This window comes from Centroberyx gerrardi, chromosome 14, assembly GCF_048128805.1.
Source record: "Centroberyx gerrardi isolate f3 chromosome 14, fCenGer3.hap1.cur.20231027, whole genome shotgun sequence".
NCBI lineage: Eukaryota > Metazoa > Chordata > Actinopteri > Beryciformes > Berycidae > Centroberyx > Centroberyx gerrardi.
Window position 1 is genome coordinate 13,699,357 of NC_136010.1, and position 20,263 is coordinate 13,719,619.

The 20,263-nt window shown below is 45.3% G+C and overlaps 2 protein-coding genes and 1 long non-coding RNA gene across 3 annotated transcripts in view; 1 reads left to right on the forward strand and 2 right to left on the reverse strand.

The window, feature by feature from the left end:
• kcnd3 (potassium voltage-gated channel, Shal-related subfamily, member 3) overlaps positions 1 to 7,392 on the forward strand; it is an 81,379-nt gene extending 73,987 nt beyond the window's left edge. Inside the window, exons 3-6 of the mRNA XM_071921058.1 lie at positions 1,920 to 2,014; positions 4,861 to 4,951; positions 5,800 to 6,062; positions 7,218 to 7,392. Coding sequence (XP_071777159.1) covers positions 1,920 to 2,014; positions 4,861 to 4,951; positions 5,800 to 6,062; positions 7,218 to 7,392 — 624 coding nt within the window. The remainder of the gene's footprint in view (positions 1 to 1,919; positions 2,015 to 4,860; positions 4,952 to 5,799; positions 6,063 to 7,217) is intronic.
• Positions 7,393 to 10,912: 3,520 nt separating this feature from the next.
• LOC144542295 (uncharacterized) lies at positions 10,913 to 11,413 on the reverse strand. The gene is made up of 2 exons (XR_013507147.1): positions 11,289 to 11,413; positions 10,913 to 11,087 (listed from the first exon to the last, which is right to left on the reverse strand). It is a non-coding gene; the product is annotated as an uncharacterized LOC144542295 (long non-coding RNA).
• Positions 11,414 to 13,176: 1,763 nt separating this feature from the next.
• ddx20 (DEAD (Asp-Glu-Ala-Asp) box polypeptide 20) lies at positions 13,177 to 20,056 on the reverse strand. The gene is made up of 11 exons (XM_071921063.2): positions 19,861 to 20,056; positions 19,101 to 19,195; positions 18,511 to 18,679; positions 18,274 to 18,388; positions 17,882 to 18,024; positions 17,017 to 17,155; positions 16,752 to 16,810; positions 16,489 to 16,571; positions 16,238 to 16,343; positions 15,112 to 15,213; positions 13,177 to 14,706 (listed from the first exon to the last, which is right to left on the reverse strand). Exons 1-11 carry the CDS (start codon positions 20,054 to 20,056, stop codon positions 13,439 to 13,441), a joined length of 2,475 nt encoding a protein of 824 aa, XP_071777164.2. The 3' UTR covers positions 13,177 to 13,438.
• Positions 20,057 to 20,263: the final 207 nt, after the last annotated feature.

Genomic DNA, 20,263 nt, shown 5'->3' on the forward strand with positions numbered 1-20,263 from the left:
GGAAGCACAGATGGGCCTTAGACACGGGCGCCAGGGTCCCAAAGGCCCCGAGAATCTATCAGAGAACAGCAGAAGTAGATTCAATCTAGCGGGACAAGTTCTTAACACCTCCTCCATTACCCCTGCGCTGCCTGGCAACCATAACCACGGCACAGGAGAGTCAGAGGCTCCTGTTTGCACGATGACCCCGGAGAGACAATCCCATTGGCCGAGCTCAATGCCAGAACATAAAGAAGGGTTATCCCAAAGGCTTGTGGGAATGCTGTGCCAGCACAAAGGTACATAGGTGTTAGAGTGTGAGGGCACAAAGAGAGCGAGAAATACCTGTCAAGGAGAAAAGGGAGGGAGGGGGTGCAGAGAGGCAAAGCCAAAAGAGACAAAAGATAGAGTGTAAGATAAAGATGCCGATTCAGCACAACAATGAGAAGGGAGTTAGTCGGGCATCTTGGTGCTATAGTTGCTATAGTGTAGATTAGTCACAGTGAATGTGTGTATGTGTGATTCTGTGTATGAATCTGTATTAGTAACCCTGTTTATCCCTCTTCCCTTTTTAAATTTAACAGTTTAGAGTCCTAAAGGATTAGTAAGAGTGAGCTAACTGCCGGCCAATCTACACTGCCCCGCTTTAAATGGAGCCCAAGTGGAGGGACGAACCTGTATTACCATATATTACCATACTCTAGCTGTGCCCGAGTTGGACTGAGCAGGTATTTCTGCTGATATATGGAGCCTATGTAGATATATGGAAATTAGGCTGTGTAGACAGGACATGCATGCATAAACACAGACAGGCATGCACACACACACACACACACACACACACACACACACACACTGTATTAACCCCTTAGCAGGGTGTGGGCACCCCAGTAAACGAGCTGTCTGTCTATGTATAATTTACACAAGTCATATTATACTTCTACTTATTTCTCTTCGATGAATGCTTCGTTCTATGTGTAGCAAAGCAAGTACACAGAGGAAATGCACACGCTTTGTTGCTGCACCTAGCCTGACACGCAGCAGTCGACTTTGACAGGAAAATGGCAGGCCTTTGAGAAGTGAGTGACTCAGATTATGTAAAAGCAGTCATTCTGGTAACTAAGAGGTTTACTGAGACGCACATTCCCACACACACACACACACCCATACAGTGGCTACAGTACACACTAGGCAGAGAGTGGAGGCCAGTGTGTATCCATTCCCTGTGCTGCAGCTCGCAGACCACATGCAGTATATGTTATTGATGGATGGGGATTTCACTCAAAGGCCCACTGTGCTTTCCTTTGTTCCTCTCCTTCGCTCTCTTCTTTTTTGTTCATCTTTGTTCTTGACTGCTTCAGAGGAGAGACGCTGGGAAGAGAGACTGGGCTGTGCACCAGCCGCGCTGTACGCGGTTGATTAGTAAAGATGTATTCAAGCCGACGCTAACATAGTGGGTCAGGACTGGAGATGTAGAGCATTATGGGCCTGGACATTTCCTTGATTTATTTTGCATAAACAAAACCGAGGCACTTCACCAGGCGATGGAGCAAGTCCAATTCCTAACATAGCAGCACAAACAGAGCCCATTAGATTGGATACAGTATTTTCAATACAGGGTGACACTTTAATACCATTGTAATTCATATTAGATTTGCCTGCACTACTCCTAGCTGCCTCACTGACTGATTGTCAACCAAGGGAATGAGTTATCATGTAGTCACCGTATATCATTCAGCAGTATCACAGGAGATCAGAGTAAATGCTTTAGTGGCATGTGTTTGGTTTGAACTATAAGGTCCCACCTGAAGTTCAAGCACGCTAAAGTACCGTGACTCAAACCAGTGGGTTTTGTCAGAATGATACCCAATCATTTTGACATAGGGTATGGTTAAGGCAGTGACTGACAAGTGGTTTCCATGGTTTCTTTCTCTTTGCAGAAAGCCCGCTTGGCCAGGATACGAATATCCAAGGCGGGCAGCTCCAACGCCTTCCTCCATAGCAAGCGCAACGGCCTCTTCAACGAAGCCCTGGAGCTCACGGTAAGACCAGCCTCTGAACCGGAGACACCACAGCACTTTGGTGTCTGCTCTTCTGACCTTTTCTGAGGATTAACTCAAACCCCACATGTCATACTTCCAACAGTAATTCCTGAATTGACGTCACAGAAACCCTGACCTCAGTCCATCTCACAGAGTTGCTGTCCTCTCCTATCTCCTAAGATTTTGATGATTTCAGTAACTAAGCAGTTGGACGCATGCCTTGCTGACCTCTCCTTTCATTATCAGTTCTTAGAATGCAGACAGCATCTCATCAGAGCGGCTAACTGTGATCAGAGTAGATAAGCACCACTCCTAATGTGAGCATCTCTGAGCCCAGCTGAGGAACCGACTTGAGGCAATGCAGCAGGAAATGTAAACACAACTCAAGGATGTTCTTGCCTCACCAAAATGTTGCGGTTCACGAGCACTGCATTGGCCTGGGGCCGACACGGCACAAAAACAAAAAACAAGTGCTCCTCTCCTCCCTCTCTCTCTCTCTCTCTCTCTCTCTCTCTCTCTCTCTCTCTCTCACTCTGTATTCATTCAATAGCAATTGCAGGGACAAAAACAGAATGGTACCAGCACTTATGCTCAAACTTAAATAAAATTACCATAAAGACCTGCTGTCTTCTTTTAAAAATCTGTCTCATCCAACCAGTAGCATTTTCAATAGTGATAGTGCATCATTATCAGTATTTCACTTTTCTACTTATTTACATATATATATAGCCATTTGAATTCATGAGCAGTCAGTCACCTGTACTGTCTGCACAGATATATGTAGCTTTCACATTTTCTCTGTGTCCAGTGTCACATCATTTTTTCAAACATTCATTTTGCGAGTTTGGAATTAAAATAGCAACAGTTAAATTAAAAGTCTCACTACTGGTAGTAACTACAGATTCCTACTGGCTGCTAATGTCAGAGGTCAGCTGTTTATCGGCTACGCATGCTAAACAGTGAAAATAAAATGCTAGTTGTTATCAAACTGAAATATCCCTTTAAGGCACCTATCTGCTATATGTACAGTACAGTACAGTACAGTGCAGTGTGTTTCGTTGCTCAGCAGATCTAGCTGCTTCCGCTCTGCAGAGTACGGTGGCCACCTGGGTGGTGAGCCATAGCCGCATCCAGTCAGACTGCTGATATGGGGTTCCAGTCGCAGGTATAGGGGAGGACAGAAATAACTCAGCCTACACACCTGTGTTTTACTGCTGTGTTAGGTACAGATAAGCAACATGAACACAGGTGAGCACCGTCTTGCCGAGGACAAACCGAGTCATCAGCGCAGGAATATACCTTCTCAGCAAAGAGGCTTCTGCTTACAACAACTAGACACTCGCTTAACAAACAGAAATTGCTACTACAAATCTTCCAAACATGGCATTTTACTTCGCTTTCGGCAGTGCTGCGGAGCATTGCAGGATCAGGGCAGTATTTTTCAGCTTTGTGTTTTATAAACAGCTCAACCACAGATTCTACTGGGGAAGACTGATGCAACCCATTGAAAGCCTGTGTATCTGGAACACTGCTGCACTTCTGACAGGCACAATGATGGCATTCTGCAATGTACTGAAAAGAAATGTTCCAAGGCTCAGGCTAAGGCTATTATGGCAAATATTTACAATAGACAATGAGTGTGTTTTTGTGCAGAGAGTATTCTGTGCACTAGCTCTTATCCTGCTTACAGTCATGTTCAGGATAAGGTGTTGCATATATAAGGGCATGACTCTTTATATCCAGTTCGCAAATATCCTGCAAAATATAAATCAACAGAATAGACTATTCCAAATATTACCTGAGAAACACAGTTTACATATACCACAAAAAGCAACAGTTAACTGAATAAGGTGTTTAAAGCTTTATAATATTAGCATATCCCAGCTATCATGTTTTGGTTTCTATCAGGATATGATCTTACTCTTCTGTATACAGGATACTTTGTTTACATGCGCCAGCTCTTCAGCTCTTATACTAAGGCTTGACAATCACATGAGTTATTGGGATAATAAAACAAATATAAACATACGGACTGGCAAATATGAGCCAACGGACTGCTTAATATTTACCATCTAATGGCTGCTAGGTTGTTTGTCCTGGTTCCTATACTTTCTCAGAGGGTCCACGGGGCTCACATCACTCCACAGCCCACTCATTGTCTGACTCACCTCACCACTGCTCGGAAATGAGCCTCATATCCAAGCCACCACAGGACTAGAAATAGCACCCACTTGTTCACGCACAGATACACACACAAATATACACGTAAACAGGCCACAGCACAAAAACCCAAGGAATATGGAAAACAAGTCATTAACGAGTTGCCTGTAGCCAGTGTATGAAATCACAGAGATGGGGGCAAAATGTCAGGATGGGTATGTTTATATGAATTTTATATATATCCATTCGAAGTGAGTTGTGCCACAATTCTCCTTTCCGCCGCAGATCAATGTGCTGGCTCCACTGATCTTGGCAGACATGCCTTTCAGGGTCAGAATGCTAATGTTCAATGTGTCTGACTGGCATGACTGTGGCCCTGCTAGCTGTCTGTGCTCAGTACTGAACTATGAACACTAGTATAACTCTTCCTGTCTGTCTCCTTTTGTCTCCTTCTCTACCTGAAGCAACTTCCATACAAGATGAACCTTTCAGATCAGGTACTGAGCCAGCTACCAGCCGCATGCCTCCCACATCTGATTAGTGTCTTCCCTAAAAGAAAGTGTAGCATTGCATTCAAGGGTGTGTGTGTGTGTGTGTGTGTGTGTGTGTCTGTGTGTGTGTGTGTGTGTGTGTGTGTGTGTGTGTGTGTGTGTGTGTGTGTGTGTGTGTCATTACAGAGTTCCATTGAGGAGGAGCAGCGGCTAACCAAGTCTACCTCTCTATTAGAGAGCCAGCACCACCACCTGCTGCACTGTCTGGAGAAAACCACTGTGAGTACACACACACACACATACACACACACACACACACACACACTCAAACGATAATTATGTTAATAATATCCCTAATAATACCAAATTAAAACAAGGTAGAAAAACCCTTTTTTTTTTGCAGAATCACACAATAATAAATTGCATTTCAGTTGTTTATGTTTTCCAAATAGTAATTTAAAATCAACATGAAAACCCAAGATTATGTAATCAAGCATACATTTCTGTACAGTTGTGGCTTATGAGGCTTATGAGCCAAGCATTGTGAACTACATGTATGTGCATGGACTAGTGCAGCCCGCTGTAGTGTGATGTCCGGTACACTGCATTTCCCATATGACATATTCTGTAAGCATGCTCATTTGGCTGTGCATAGTTTGAGGTGATATAGACACACTGCAAAAAGGAGCTGTACATTTCAGCCTGGCACATCTCAGAGCACACACACACACACACACACACATACACACACACACTCATAGACACACACACTCATTCTTCATTCTGCTTATTTGTGAAAAAAAAAACTGTATGAAGACCCATATGAAAATCACTGAAGGAAGGAAACCCTGGACTATGGTGAAAATTGATTCTGAGCCAAGTCCAACACACCATAAAGAGTAACACTTTGTGCCCATGTGCGCACACACACACACACACCTATAAAAAAATAATCACACATTCTCAAAGGAGTTATTGACCCAGGCAGTGATGCAGAAAATGAGAGGCTATATCAAGCCATATACATGGACATAAATCTAAATGTCTTAAATGCCACATCTTTTTTATGACTCTCTTCCATACCTTCCTCCCTTTGCCTTTCTCGCTCCCCTCCTCTTTGTGTGTAGAACCACGAGTTTGTGGACGAGCAGTGCTACCAGCAGAGCTACCTAGAGGCGGGGCTACAGAATTACCCGTCTCGAAGCCCCTCCCTCTCCAGCCAAGACGGCGTGACGGGCACGTGCTGCACCCGCCGAAGCAAGAAGCGCCACTCCCCTTTACCCAATGCCAGTGCCCCGGCGCACATGCACCCGTTGACACACCACCCGCACACACACCAACACGGCTTGCAGGAGCTCAGCACCATCCACATCCAGCCCCTCAGCACCAGGTACGCTCTAAGATTTCAAAAAGTCAGTTTAATTGAAGAAAGGCTTTTATATCCTTTAACTTCTGTGTTATGATGTTGAATTTCTGAAATGGTTTAAAGGAAAATTCCACCTTTGGACGCTCTTACACTGCAATATATCAGTGTAAGAGTGTTGTAATTTACTTTTTTGAGGTACTTTCCTTTAACCTGCAGTCAGTGGTTTCCTACATTTCCCAGAATGCCTTTCAACAACCCTCACAGAATGTGCCTGAACTTTTTGCATTCAGTATATATAGGTGGAGAGAAGAATAGCGATAGCATAGTAACAGCAAGAGAGCAGATATTTCCAGTTGAGAAAAAGTGAGTTACTTACTCGAAACACAACATGTCTTGTGGCTGCATTGCGTTATGGACTATTGTATTAATAATGTAATACTGACAACATAATATAGCTAGTGGAGAAATTGTTATCTCTGCCTCTTGTATGATGAATTTATCCCTGTATGATTGTTGAACATTAATGCAAAATGGTGAGTCTGGAAAGAAGCCTTTAGCTCTTTGATTCTAGATAGTTGAAATTTCTTTCTTCTATTAAATCCATCTCAACTTGACATCACAGTGTTTACATTTGGCCAGTCCAGTACTTCTGGATGAAGAGCAGTTGGTCCTGACGGAAGCATTAGTTTTTAACCTTTATTTAACCAGGAAAGGTTTGGACCACACTAGCAGGAGAAATTAGGGGAGAAATTCTTTGCTCAAGGGCTCCTCAACAGTATTTATGGGAGGGAAGAGGGTTTCTCATTCACTTTCCCCACCTAGATTTGCCTAGCTGGTCTGGGATGTGAACCAGCAACCTCCCAGTCACAAGCCCACCTCCCTATCTTCAAGGCCAGTGGTTCTCAGCCTTTTTGGCTCGTGACCCCTTGAAACGAAGCGTTGTCTAGTCCCGACCCCCTGTCACAGGTTGCATATGCAGAGTGTTGAACAGTTCAACCAACAAAAGATTTTCCCTTTTCGTTTTATTTGATTAATTATCAGAGGCCTAGAGGCTGAAAACTAGTAAGAATTTCACAACTCTAGGCTAGTGGTTCAGAGGCAGATCTAACAACTGAAATGTTCAAAAATAGATGAAACATCCTCATGCCTTGATCCTCTTCCTCTCTGTCTCTCTGGTAGCCGCTCCAGTCTGAACATGCGCGTCGACGAGCCAGCACCCCTCAACTGCCAGAGCGGCCAGATCACCACGGCCATCATCAGCATTCCCACACCACCAGCGACCACTCCCGAGGGCGACGCCCACCCGCCCGCAGGCCCCGCCCTCCAGAACGTTGTGAAGGTGTCCGCACTGTGAAGACCGGGGAGCAGGCGCGTCGCACAGAAAGACGGATAAAGACTCATTGAGACAGACTGAGGGACAGAGGAGGACTGGGAATGATGGAGGAGAAGGCATTCAGAGTCCTAGTCTGGCCGTGGTGGAGCCTGCCCTCTGCTGGTCATGTACTGTAATGACATGGACTCCCTGTACAGACGGAGGATGGCTTTTAGATACAGTCTATTCGTGTGTGTGGCTGGCATGCATGTGTGCGTGTGTGTCTGCGTGTGTGTGTGTGTGTGTGTGTATGGGAAATATGTTTCGTGAGTCATTTTAGATGAGGGGGTGTGTGAGAGTGTGCCTCCAAAGTATCAGACATGAGTTCCCAGAGTAAGTCATGTGTCACGGTGCACAAAGCACCTTTTTATGATTTCAGCCTCAGTTTGACTCCTATGGTCTTTCTAGCAGGAGATACAAGGGGAAAGAAAAGAAAAATCAAAATGAAAGAAAGAAGAATGGTATATTATCAAAAACATTTTCCCACTGATTTGACGTGCCCTTATGTTTTGTGTCATTTTGGTCCACTTAACCTGTTGCGAGATAAATATGCCACCATTCCTTTTCAGGTTCAATATTATTTCACTGAAGTGAAAATTCTTAAAAAGATGAAACATGGTAGGTGTGTCTGTGTCTGAGTTACTAGTGAGTTTCATATTTGTGTATGTGTGTATGTGAATGTTTGCTAGATAGAGGAATTGTGAACAACTTAGGAGGTGGATAGGAGGTGTGAGTGTGTGTGTGCGTGTGCGTGTGTGTGTGTGTGTGTCTAAGTTAATTGAAAACTCGTGTTTCAATTCTTCTGGAAGTCTCTATGGCTCGATGTATGGTATATTTGACTAGCTGCCACTCTGAAGGGTTCATTGTACACATTTCTGTCCAAAATTCTCAGCAGCTACAAGCCTTTTACACAATATGTGCCTGTTTTGTTTGAGCGAAAAGAGATTTCTTTCTGTTTTGTAGTTTTTTCTGTCGCTGAATTTCCCTTCCTTTCTCTTCCCTCTCGGCTCTTTAGCCCAACGGACCTCAAATAACTCAATTCTCTAACAAGGAAACCAAAAAAAAAGGTACATTTTCAACACAAACCACCACAATTAATTAAAAGCACAAGGCATTTGCTGAGAATTTCCGACACGGATCTGTCCTGAGCCTGGGTTCTTTGTGAATATTGTTAATAGAATATTTTGTAATATTTGGCCATCGTTTGGCAGAACCAGTGAAGCTGTCCTCTCGTTCTCTCTCTTTCTCTCTCTCTTTCTCTCTCTATCTCTCCCTCTGTCTTTTACTCTCTCTCTTCTCTCTGCCTTTTTCTCTCTCGTTGTTGTCCTGTTGTATCCCTACCTCCTGTGTGAACAACAATATGCTTTCAGTAGTCATTATAGTTGTCAACGTTTTTCTCCCCAAAAACTCAGCGGGCATTTTTCAAAGTTGTTGAGTATGTGTACTCTATGTGGTTAGAAAACTTGGTGTTTGTACTTTTTGTCCCTCCTCGGTGTTTTCAAGGAATTTCTCGTTCATTGGATTCCTTTTTTATGTTTGTTTTTTTTTTTTTATATACTTTATTTTCTGGAGAACTTGAAGCGGGGACGTCTGTTGTAACGGTGACCCGCAGAGACTTGGAGGACACTGGATGAGCCGTCCATAGATCTCTGCCACCACCAAGTACACATGCTGTTCTGTCTGTACTCTGAACCATGTTAACTCTAGTATTACCTCTCATCTAAGCCCCACCACTAACCTGTTGGAACTATGGACCCCGACCTTTAAGCTCGGCTAACCTCTTAGTTGACGCCTCTCAGTTGGTCTGTTTCGTCTTGAACACCATTCTGAGTCCAGCAGCTCCACAGGCAGGAGCTAGACCTGTCTTTAGATAGACTGAGACCACCGACAGGGTTTCGCCCAAAGCAGGGAACAACAACTTCAGTCCTAGCGCACAAAGCACCCACCTCTACCCGGCATAGATAAAAACAAAGTGTTGATATAGAGCACACAGACAGGACACAGGACCTCGAGGCCCATTCCACTCTGCTGCTGTTGTGCCGTAGTTCTCTCTGATTCTGAGGTTCGTACCGACCCAAAGAAAGCCAAAACTATTCTACACTGAGTTGGAACAGGAGATCTTGTACCTCTGGTATTACTAGTAGTGACCTAGTACGATATTGCTGGTAATTTAGTACTGTACACAGTGACAAGAGCTGCCTAGACCCAGTATTAGTGTTTAGTGAAATGCGAATTTAACTTGAGCAAAAAGAAAACAAGCACAGACAGGCAGAGCTTTTTTTTCAGTGTCAACTTGAAAGAAGGGTTATAGACATTGACTTCATATTCACAGCATCAAGTCTGTTACACACTATAACAAGGGTATGACATAGGTCATGGCAGAAGTGAGGTTCCCTGTTATTTTAGATTCAGTTGAAAGGACAATGATGAAAAAAAAAAAAGATGATTTTCCTGCTTCCCTGTTTCAAGATGGAGGTCGGTTTGCGTCAGCCACAGTTCAAATGATTATGTCAACATCTCTCCGCTCGAAGTGTCAAATGATTGCGTTTTTATTTACAAACAACAAAAACAGAGGTCTGTGATTGTGTTTGTCTTTCTCTCTTTCTCTCTCTCTGTTGCGTACTCTCCTTTGATTGTCTCTTTTCTCGGCTCAGTCAGTTTCCCTCTCACTCTTTGCTTTGCCCTCCTCTGCCACCTGTCGTTGTTGAGACTACTGCTGTGCGTATCTTGTCAGGTGTTGGATATTATTTATGACCTTGTCTTGTGTCCCGACTGTGAAACGCCTGATAAAAACATCTATATCTGCCACAAATACAAAACCTGTGGGCTCTATTCTTCACACACCTCTGACTCTTGTCTGTGTGTGTGTGTGTGTGTGTGTGTGCCACTACAGATAGGGTTGTGTGTGTATGTGTGAGCAGAAGCATGCAGGGCTGTAGTACTTGGACTTGTCTTGGTCTTGTGCCTATTGTGACTCGTTCTCGTCTTGGTCTCGGCCACTATCAGATGTGGACTCAGTTCTTTTTTTGCCTGACTCGATTTTTCTCAGCATATATGATTTTTTAAAAGATGCACAACATGCTTTTTTTTCCACCTGATCTCCAATAAAATGATTGGCTAGTTACATGCATTCCAAATCTACATCTTCATTCATCCAGAGAAAAATAAGAAACTCCTTAATTATCATTTTTGCATTAGAAGGGCAGGGTGTATTGCTTATTTCTGTTTTGGACTTGAATAGGACTTGATTTGTCCAGGACTTGGTCTGGGTCTCGACCTATTTTTGGACTTGGTCTTGACTCAAACTCGACTGGACCTGGTCTTGGACTTGACATGGACTCGATTATAATGGTCCTGACTACAGCACTGCAAGCATGTGCATATGTGTGCAAGCATGCAGATATGCATGTCAAGTTAGAGGGGTTTTTACAGTTCCCAAAATTACAGTCATTACTCATTCAGAGCAGCAGTCCACGTGACCAAGTGTTCAGTCCAAGCAGGTGCCTGGAAGTGCGGAACCCTCAGGCCTTCAGTTTTACTGGACAGCCACGGATGGAGGAGAGGATCTTGCTGAACTCGGAGCGGAACTGTCGCGTGACCATGGTGTAGATGAGCGGGTCCACTGCCGCCGGCACGCAGGTCAGCACCATGGCTGACGTCTCCAGCTCCATCAGAAACTGGGGGAAACACAGGGAGAGAGAGAGTGTGTGGGGTGTGGAGCGGGGGGATGGAGCTGGGCACAAAATACGCATTCAAAATGTTCCTGCATGAGAACTATCAGGCATTATTGTACTTTATGAAATACCTATGAAAAAGTATTGTTTTCATATAGTGAAATTATTGTATGAGCAATTGCACGCATTGCATGTGACACTCACTCTGTCAGTTTCGTGCCACGAGATGATGTTCATCAGCAGAGTAACCACCATGGGCACCCAGAACAGCGTGAAAGCGATGATGATGTACCCGAAACGCTGGGCCAGTTTGCCCTCCATCCGTTTCTTCCCCCGCTCCCTGGCGCAGGGCGTCAGGAGACACACGGCCCCCACGATCTCTGGAGGTCGGCCCGGGACGCTTCCCGCGGAACTGTCCACACAGGAGGGACTGGCTTCAGCCACCAGGACCACCGTGCGCCGGGGAGGCTGCGGGCTGCCGGAGCCCACAGCCGGGAGAGAGGGGAGTGCGCGCGGCGGAGCTATCCGGGGTGCTGAAGCAGGGAGACTCAGCCAGCTCCACACGTGGCCCGCCACTGTCGCCCTCAGCTGGATTCCGCGGTCGAACACTTTTTTTCTGTGCTGCCTCACAACTTTAAATATCCGCACGTAGTGAATAACAATCATAGTCAGCGACAATCCCCACACCGGCACCAACACGTACGCTCCAAACGGATCTGCGTACTGAGGATGCTCGTCACGATGCCCCCAGATGTGCCGACGGCAGAGCATGTAAAACAGAGCCTGTTTGGACAGAGTGAGTGAGACAGCAGCCAAGACGAGCCCGCATGCCCAAATGGACAGGATCCAAAGACGAATCCGCGCTTTCCTCCTCTCGGTTTGGAAAGGGAACGCGATGGCTTGGAAGCGCTCCACGCTGATGCTGACCAACGTGAGCAGCTGCACGCAGCTGCAGAGGGCATAGGTGAACTGCTGCAGGGTGCACAGAGACACCGACACCTGACTGTCCGTCTCATAATGAAGGAAAGAGAAGAGCAGCAGCGGTGTGTCCACGGAACACTTCAGGAGGTCACTGGCGGCCAGGCTGACGAGTAGCGCGTTATTGCAAGTCTGAAGCCTCTTGGTTCTGTACACAACCCAACACACCAACAAGTTCCCAGGTAAACCCAGGACAAAGGTTAAGCTCAGCACGACGCAGTTGAACACGAGAAACATCGTGTCCACCTGGGTCTCGTTGTGCGCATTTGTTTCGTTCCAAAAAGTGTCCAGATCCATAATTTCACCTGTGCTCTCCTGGTGAAGCCTTCAGTGGACAGCGCGTCTTGTCTGTGAGTTTTTTCTTTCACACATCCTCGCAGACAAATCTGCCTCTCTGGGAGACTGGCTTACAGTCCACGTCATTCTGGTCTGGTTGAGTGTGTGCATAAAAAGAACCATTCACCTGCGTGGGTGATGATGAATACGACCGGTAACATCAAGTGATCCTGTATATGCTATTCATCCTATTCTGTGCAATTCATAACCTTAACGCTTCCTTTTCAAAAGAAGAGCTGAATGTCCCGTAGTTCCAAGCACAAACCACGTCGGGGAAACTTGGCCTGGATGTCTAGACTAGCCTATGAAGGCACAGATTGGCCAAATTAGTGGTTGAAGTGCGCCCCAGGTTTAAATTGATTTATTCAAGGATGTCTTCCAGTTGTGCTCCCCAGTGCTGATTGGGCGAACGGTAGGTAGTGGTTGATTAGCCTGTAATCAGGAGCATGTGGAGTGTCGTTTATGTCTGACCTTGCTGTGCCCTGCTGAGGAGATTGCTGAAATTACAGTTCTGTCCCTTTCTTCACCTTCCCTTCTAGACACTGGGTTAGATTAATAGTGGATTAGTGGATTTGGATGCCCCCGCCCCCCTCCAATGTGTTCAAAGAAAAAAAAAAAAAAAAGATGATGAATCGAGTATTTTCATGTTTGGGAATGTATCTGAGCTTAACGTGATACAGTGAATCAATGCAGAGAGTCAATACAATAAAGTCTCTCAGCTTGTATATGTGGTGAGCCAGGAGAGACAGGTATTTAAACAAAATGCAACATAATTTATTAGAAGGGTAATTGGTAAATTATACAGGACATGTTTTGAACTCACTGAATAACAACATACTTTTTAAGCACTAAACATCGTAAGTGCCATTAGAAACAGTTGAGGAATAACTTCAGACAGTTAAAGCCCAAAAGTGCAAAAATGAGTTCCAATTTCATGTTTGCAGGCGATATTCAGACAAATCCCTTGGCTCCCCTTGCAAATACTGAGTTCTTGTTAGACAGACAGCATGATTGGAAATCTCAGCAGTCCTATCGACCAGTCAGTGTTTCAGCAGTTCCTCAATGTAGACAGCATTCATACGATACGCTGCCATCCAGTTGTGGGCTACACTATAGTAGCTATGGTAACCGTGCTCTTGAAGAGGGGGCATGGAGGCGTAGTAATGATCCCAGGCTCTGTAGTAGGCTCTCCAGTAACTTTCAGTACTCCACTCCTCCTCCTCCTCCTCCTCTTCCTCCTCCTCCTCCTCTTCTTCCTCTGCTTCAATCATTTCATCCCTTTCCCTCTTTCGCTCCTTCCCTATCTTTTTGCTCTCTCTGCCAGTCTCTCGATTCGTCTCCCTCCATTCATCTCTACCAGTCTGTGCTGGAACCCTCTGGTTGGTCTGCCTGCTCCGATTAACGCCTGGTGAAAATTCATTGTTCTCAGGCTGGGAGAAAGCTCTGTCCTTTGGTGCAGGGGTTGTCTGGTGATACATTTCGGGCATAGAAGGAGTATGAGCTTTGGTTCTAGTGGGACCTGCCTTTGGTTCGGCCACGATGGATTTCTGCCTAGCTTCAGTCTGAGGCTGGGTGATGGCGACCGCTCTGTGTTCGCCTACTCTAGTCTGATCCAAGCCTCCCAGTGTTTTGTCATCCTGCTGGTTCTCCTCCATGTCAGAGTAGGAGCTCGAAGAACCAGAGGTTGACCTCGGACGTGAAAGGTCGGTGTTCCGACGTTCACCGTTTTGCATCCGTGTGAGAGTGTGACCTCCGTCATCGTGGAGTGTGAGAATCTCTCTATGTCCCTGCTGGAAGCCATCGTCCTCTCTTTGACCTTTGAACTGCCTGATGACCTCCACTGACCGCCCCAACCCTTTGGTGATGAAGTTCTGGAAGTCCAGCTCCGCCTCCTCAAAGGTCAGAAACCCTGACCTCTGACTCTTGAAGGAGCTGAGGGGCGGGATCTTCGGCAGAGCCTCCTGCAGCTCCTTACGAGAGGGAGCCAGAGAGGCCTCGGGATCAGCTGCAGCCCGAGGAGCGGCAAGGGGCACATCCTTCGTGGGAGATACTTTTTTAGGATGCCTGTCACCCTTCACCCCCGGCCTGGGTGCAGGGTGGCTCTTCCCTGACTGGCTTGGTCTGCTGTCCTCTGGGTAAGCAGGATTGGGTTCCTGTTCCCTGGAGGAGGAAGCAGCAGGGACTTCAGTCTTGACCCGTCTCTTCTTCTCTGTCCTGGAGAAGAGCGGGGGAACGGTGCCTGGGGCGGCCGCCTCAACGCTGATGTCCCAGTCACAGGTCTCCTCCATCAACCCGGGCTCTATAGGGGCTGAAAGGATAGAAGACAGGGTTTAGATAACAGTTATGAACACATACACAAACACAAAGATGAATGCACCAAGCCCCTAGCAGACATGTGGACTAGGGATGCAACTAACGATTATTTTCATTATCGATTAAGCTTATTATTATTTTGATTAATCAATTAATCAGTTAGTCTGTCAAAATGTCAAAAATAATCACAAATGCCTATCAAATGGAGAAAAGCAAGTAAATCTTAGTATCTGTTACTTTGTAACCAGCAAATTTTTGGTATTTTTACTATATTTCTATATTATATTATACTAATATACATCATTAATCGATCGTCAAAATTCTAATCGATTAATTTTCTGTTGATCAACTAATCGATTAATCGACTAATCCTTTCAGCACTAATGTGGACAGGACTCACATGGCAATGCAGACAAACTCAGGCTGCACTTTTGTGCGATGGCCATCATCTTGTTCTCCTCCTCACCATGGCAACAGTAGGTCACCGCCAGCCCCTGAGTGCCTGCCAACAAAGTACACTCCTTATGAGAAGCCATTCATAACAGGCAAGAAGGGTGTGAAGGAGGGTGTGCGAGTTTTGTGCCCCGGGTTAGTGGGTGCACGCACACACACCCACCCCCACACACACCCACCCCCACATACACACACACACACACACACAGGCACAGTGTTCAAGCTAGATTTGAATTATATCTCGTTTCCCAGGCAACACACACTTTAAGTCAAGATAATTATTCTAATTAAATGGAGATGATTAGGAACCATTGACCTTGCTAGTTGGGACAAACCTGCCAACACTCAAGAGGCTAAGAGCTAATCTTCCAAGAGGTGTTTAATGCGGGCGGAAAGCAGACAATGCTTCTTGGTCGAGCAAATCAACTGTAATTTAGAACAAAATCACAGGTAGCAGAAACTGTTTTATGTTTTTAAGTAATGACACCAGGAGAAAGACCAAAACATTACACATAGCTGTTAGCTATGTGATTTTTTCATGTGGCAACGGTGAGTTTTTTTCATCAATATTTTGAAAATAACATTTCGCTTTTGCAATGTAGCCATTAGCCAAAACAACAAAATCACTGAAGAGGCGTTGAGAACAATCCTCCGCTGAGTCAGGAAAAGAGATGAGCCTGAAGACACACACACACACACACACACACACACACACACACAGTCCCACAGCTCACACATCCACTGCTCCCAAGAGGCAGCAAGCGAAGCACTTTCTCCTCACTTTTAACTTGTTTAAAGTAAGTAAAAAATGTGGCGAGGCTAGTAAAGCTTGTGGTTTTGAGTGCAGTTATAGGAGAAAAATGTTCATTTGAAAACAATGTCCGTTGTTCCCCTAAATGTGAACCAAACGGAGCATGAAACTCGGACAGCCCCTCCCCCCGCCTGATGTCACCAGCCATTGGAGATGTTTGATTGGGCGATGTGACGATGAGTAAATGTTGGACGAACGACCCTAATTGCTGCTGCCTCTGATGTCATGCTGCTACGGTAACCAAACAGTAATAGAGACTAACCGAAGCGCCCAGCCCGTCCGATACGATGCATGTAGGTCTCCCAGTCCTGAGGCACATCCAGGTTTATCACCAGGTTCACTTTCTCTGCATCGATACCTCTGGAAGTCTGAAAGAGAGGACAGGACACACAGAGAGAGGAAGACAAGGATCAAAGTACAGAAGCCGATAGTAAACAACAGTGGCTGGTGAAATGCTTGATGAAACAGATTTATGAAGTACGTAGAGGGTGATGCAAGATGTGTGTGTCTCACCAGGTCAGTGGAGATCAGCACCCTGCACTGGTACTGCTTCAGTTTCGACATGGCCTCCAGTCTCTGGTCCTGACTCAGTCCACCTGTACACATCATCACACATCATCACATCATATCAGATCACATCAACTGAAACAAACTCTGCTTAGACAGCCACAAATACAAATTCCCATATGCCTCCCTTTCCATAAGGGGAGAATCAACCCAACTCATGGTATTCCACCCTTATAGAAATACCACAGCTGTACTAAACCCCTTCTAACCTGAGATACAGACAGCAGGTAGGCCTTTGGAGGACAGGATGTCTGCCAGGTGCTGAGCCCTGTACACACACACACACACACACACATAAGGATTTAGGAAACAGTTCTTCCAAACTACAAATTCAATTTTCATAGTTCACATGCATACAGTATGAATTCAATAGCACACAAAGAGCAGATTCCAGGTTAAAAATATATTTGTTCTCTGATGATTATCAAGAGCATTGTCACTTATAGAAGGTATGTATTAAACCAACAGTGTCACCTTGTGTGCAGGTTGGAGAACACCAGCGCTTGGTTGAATGGGACTTTACTGAACAGCTCCAGTAAGTGCAGCACCTTCTCCTCAAACACCTTGTGAGGTAAAGCATGGGACTGCACCAGCTTGTAATACTGCTTCAAACCTGGCAGGGGGCGCACAAGGACAACATAAACAAGAGAACCTTCATTCAGGCAGTGTTCAGCATATTCAGTCAGCATATTTTAATATATCAGGGCTTGTTTTCCTTCAGAAGAAGCTATTTGCTGCCATTCCTTTTTGTACAGTATGAAAAACAACTTACACAGACTTGAAAATTGCCCGAGCTACACAATCCATCACAGTAAACATGAAGCCTTATTTGGTTTTGTTTCTGTTTGTCATTTCATTGTGCCTGAGTTGAGTGTTTTCATATCAGCGCACGCATTATGTTACACTCTGCTTACTGTCAATCACCAGACAGCCACAGGAAGAAATGGAAGTGTCCGCCAGAAAAATATGTCACCTTACAAACTTAATTGTCACATCCATGTCTTCTTGTTCTGGGAATTTTTGTTAGCCAGGACAGCAGTTGATTTCAAGGTAAGTTTGACACTGTAAAGTTTGTATTTTAACAGCAGTGGAAAAATTAGTAAGTGTTAAAAAAATTATATACAGCAGCATTGTAAAATAATTGGGGGAAACGTAAGCTAGATGGAGACAAAAGTAAATGCACTATAATTCTAGATGACACCAGTATTCTCCTTTAATTCACCCAATATAAAATAACGCAGCTGGTAATTATTCCATTATACTCAAAATCGTATTCAGGTATTTGTGCGGTAATAGTAATAATAGGACAATGACAGGCTGACTATGGAGAGGCCCTTACCTTTGAGTCCCGGGTCATTGGGATTGAGTCTGACAAAAGTGGGCTCTCTCATGTAGCGGGCAAGGTGCTGAGCAAGGGATTCTGGGTAGGTGGCAGAGAGCGCAAGCATCTGTTTGTTCACGGGCAGAGAGGAGAAGATCCAGCTGCAGAAGGGTGACAAGCAGGGAAGGTGGGTGAACTTAAGCGTGTGTGTATTTTGTGAGTGTGTACATGATTTGGAGTGTGTGTGAGATACTTCATTGTTCTCTACAGGGTATCAAGGGCTTGAACCCAGGTCCTCCATTTGTAGAACAGCCTTTCTACTCACCCCGCCATCCTGCTGCTCTATCGTTTAACTTATTATATATCCGTCTGAATGTATGCATCGGTATGTTTGTGTCTGTCCATCTTACTTGATCTGTTCCTGGAAACTGCCCTCCTCCAGTAGCTTGTCTGCCTCATCCAGAACAAACAGCCTGATGCTGGCTGTGGACAACATCCCCAACTCAATAAGCTGCTTGATACGACCTGCGGACATCACCAGGACGAGGAACATAGGTATAAAACACAAGTAACAGCATGGCGGTTTCATGAACACAAACAGGTGATGACTTCCCCCAATATTCCTGCATCAGTGTTTGGCGGCTGACCTGGTGAGCCCACAGCGATGTGGCACTTCTTCAGATGGGGTTTGTCCTGGCTCACGGGACGGCCGCCGATGAACACATGGCACTCCAGGCCCTCCATGGCGCTGCCAATGGCCATCACGACTGAGTGGATCTGCACCGCTATCTCACGTGTGGGAGCCAGCACTAGAACCTGCAGGAGAACAGAGGGAGGCTCTTGGTGAAGCAAGTGAGATGTATTTTATTGAAAGCAGATTAAGAATGGACAGGCATCAGGTAGGTATGTTACCCACAGGCAGGTCCTAAAGTGGGTCAAGAGGTAATGTCTCGCAAGTTACAAGATGTACCTATCCTTTTTCAATAAATGTCCTCTTTCATGTACATATTTGAAAATGTTGCTTTCCCTTTGAAGGATATTTTACTTGGATTCATTATTGGAAGATACAGGCTGCAAGTGATCATTATTTCAACAAGAAAATGGCATTCATCACTGAGATTAAAAACATGGCAATGATTTTGTATACTGAATGTAAGTTTTGTTCACAAATCACATTGTCACACCCTGGGTTGTCCCGACTCCCCAGGTTTAGATCCACTGGACTAAACCAGCTCACCTGAGTTGTGGGATTCTCCAGGATCAGAGAGTCCAGTGCGACAGTGCAGAACACACATGTCTTCCCTGTGCCAGACTTGGCCTGTACTATTAAATCTGAAACAATAGATGGGCAAAGTTAGTATTAGCTAGATAATGTGTAAACTATTAAGCCAAAAGACTGATATTTCCAATACTTTCATATGCTGACTAACCTATGCCACTAGATAGATAAGTGTGACAGCACAAGTCTTGAAAGCTGCACAAAGGTATCACAAATACTGGAAGGAGGGTTTACCATGCAGGTAGCTCAGCTCACCAATGATAGTACAACACTACAAGAGCTGGCATGTACTGTTTACATCTCTCTCTCTCTCTCTCTCTGTTTAGAACTAGTTTTGCAGTTTCCCCCCTCTAATATACAGTGAAAACAACAAAACTACCCAGCCTAATGTTTCCCTGTGGTTTTCTCTGCGAATCTTTGAATTCCACTGCGGAAAACTGATCCAATGATTACCATCCTTCTCATGTGTTGCCTGACAGAATGAGGGACACGCAACATTTTTCATATGGATGCTAACAACATAAAATAGACTAGGATTCTGGCATCTGTCGCCCCACACACCCATAATATATACTAATATACTATACTGTTCGCCCTATAGACTTGACAGAGTGCAGTTGTACTTAATCAACCTGTTTTTGCTGCTAGACACACATGCATGCTCTCTCATACTCCAATACACACACGCGTGCAGCAGCACACAGCTCGCTGGACGCACCGAGTCCGCAGCGGCCCAGCGGAATAGCTTTGAGCTGGATCGGGGAGGGTTTCTGAAACCCCGAGGAGGACAGTCCCTCCAGCACGGCCTGGGACAGCAGCAGCGAGCTGAAGTCGATCCCCTCCGACAACAGCACATCGTCGGTCCGCTTGCGCGTTTCGATGTCGTGGGCAGCTTTCCTTACGGAGGCAGCCATGTTGTCTGGAGTGTTTACCGATCAGTCACAAGCTGCCGCTCAAAGAGCTTTGATAGTACTGCCGCAAAATATCTCTTTACCGCCGCCTAGTGACCGGGAGGGCCTTTCATCTGCGTGGACGAGGAGATCGTCGATCGACTGGAGTTTTAAATATTGCTATTTAGAATTTCCAATGAAAAATTAAAATGGAATATGTTGTTGTTGGAC

Excerpts from the sequence above, each read along its gene's own strand:
- ddx20 (XM_071921063.2), bottom strand. The coding sequence starts at position 20,056 with ATGGCTGCCTCCGTAAGGAAAGCTGCCCACGACATCGAAACGCGCAAG. Across the intron at positions 19,196-19,860 it reads GCTGGGCCGCTGCGGACTCG|ATTTAATAGTACAGGCCAAG; the intron begins GTGCGTCCAGCG and ends CTATTGTTTCAG. Across the intron at positions 18,025-18,273 it reads AGTTTCCAGGAACAGATCAA|CTGGATCTTCTCCTCTCTGC; the intron begins GTAAGATGGACA and ends ACCCTTCTGCAG.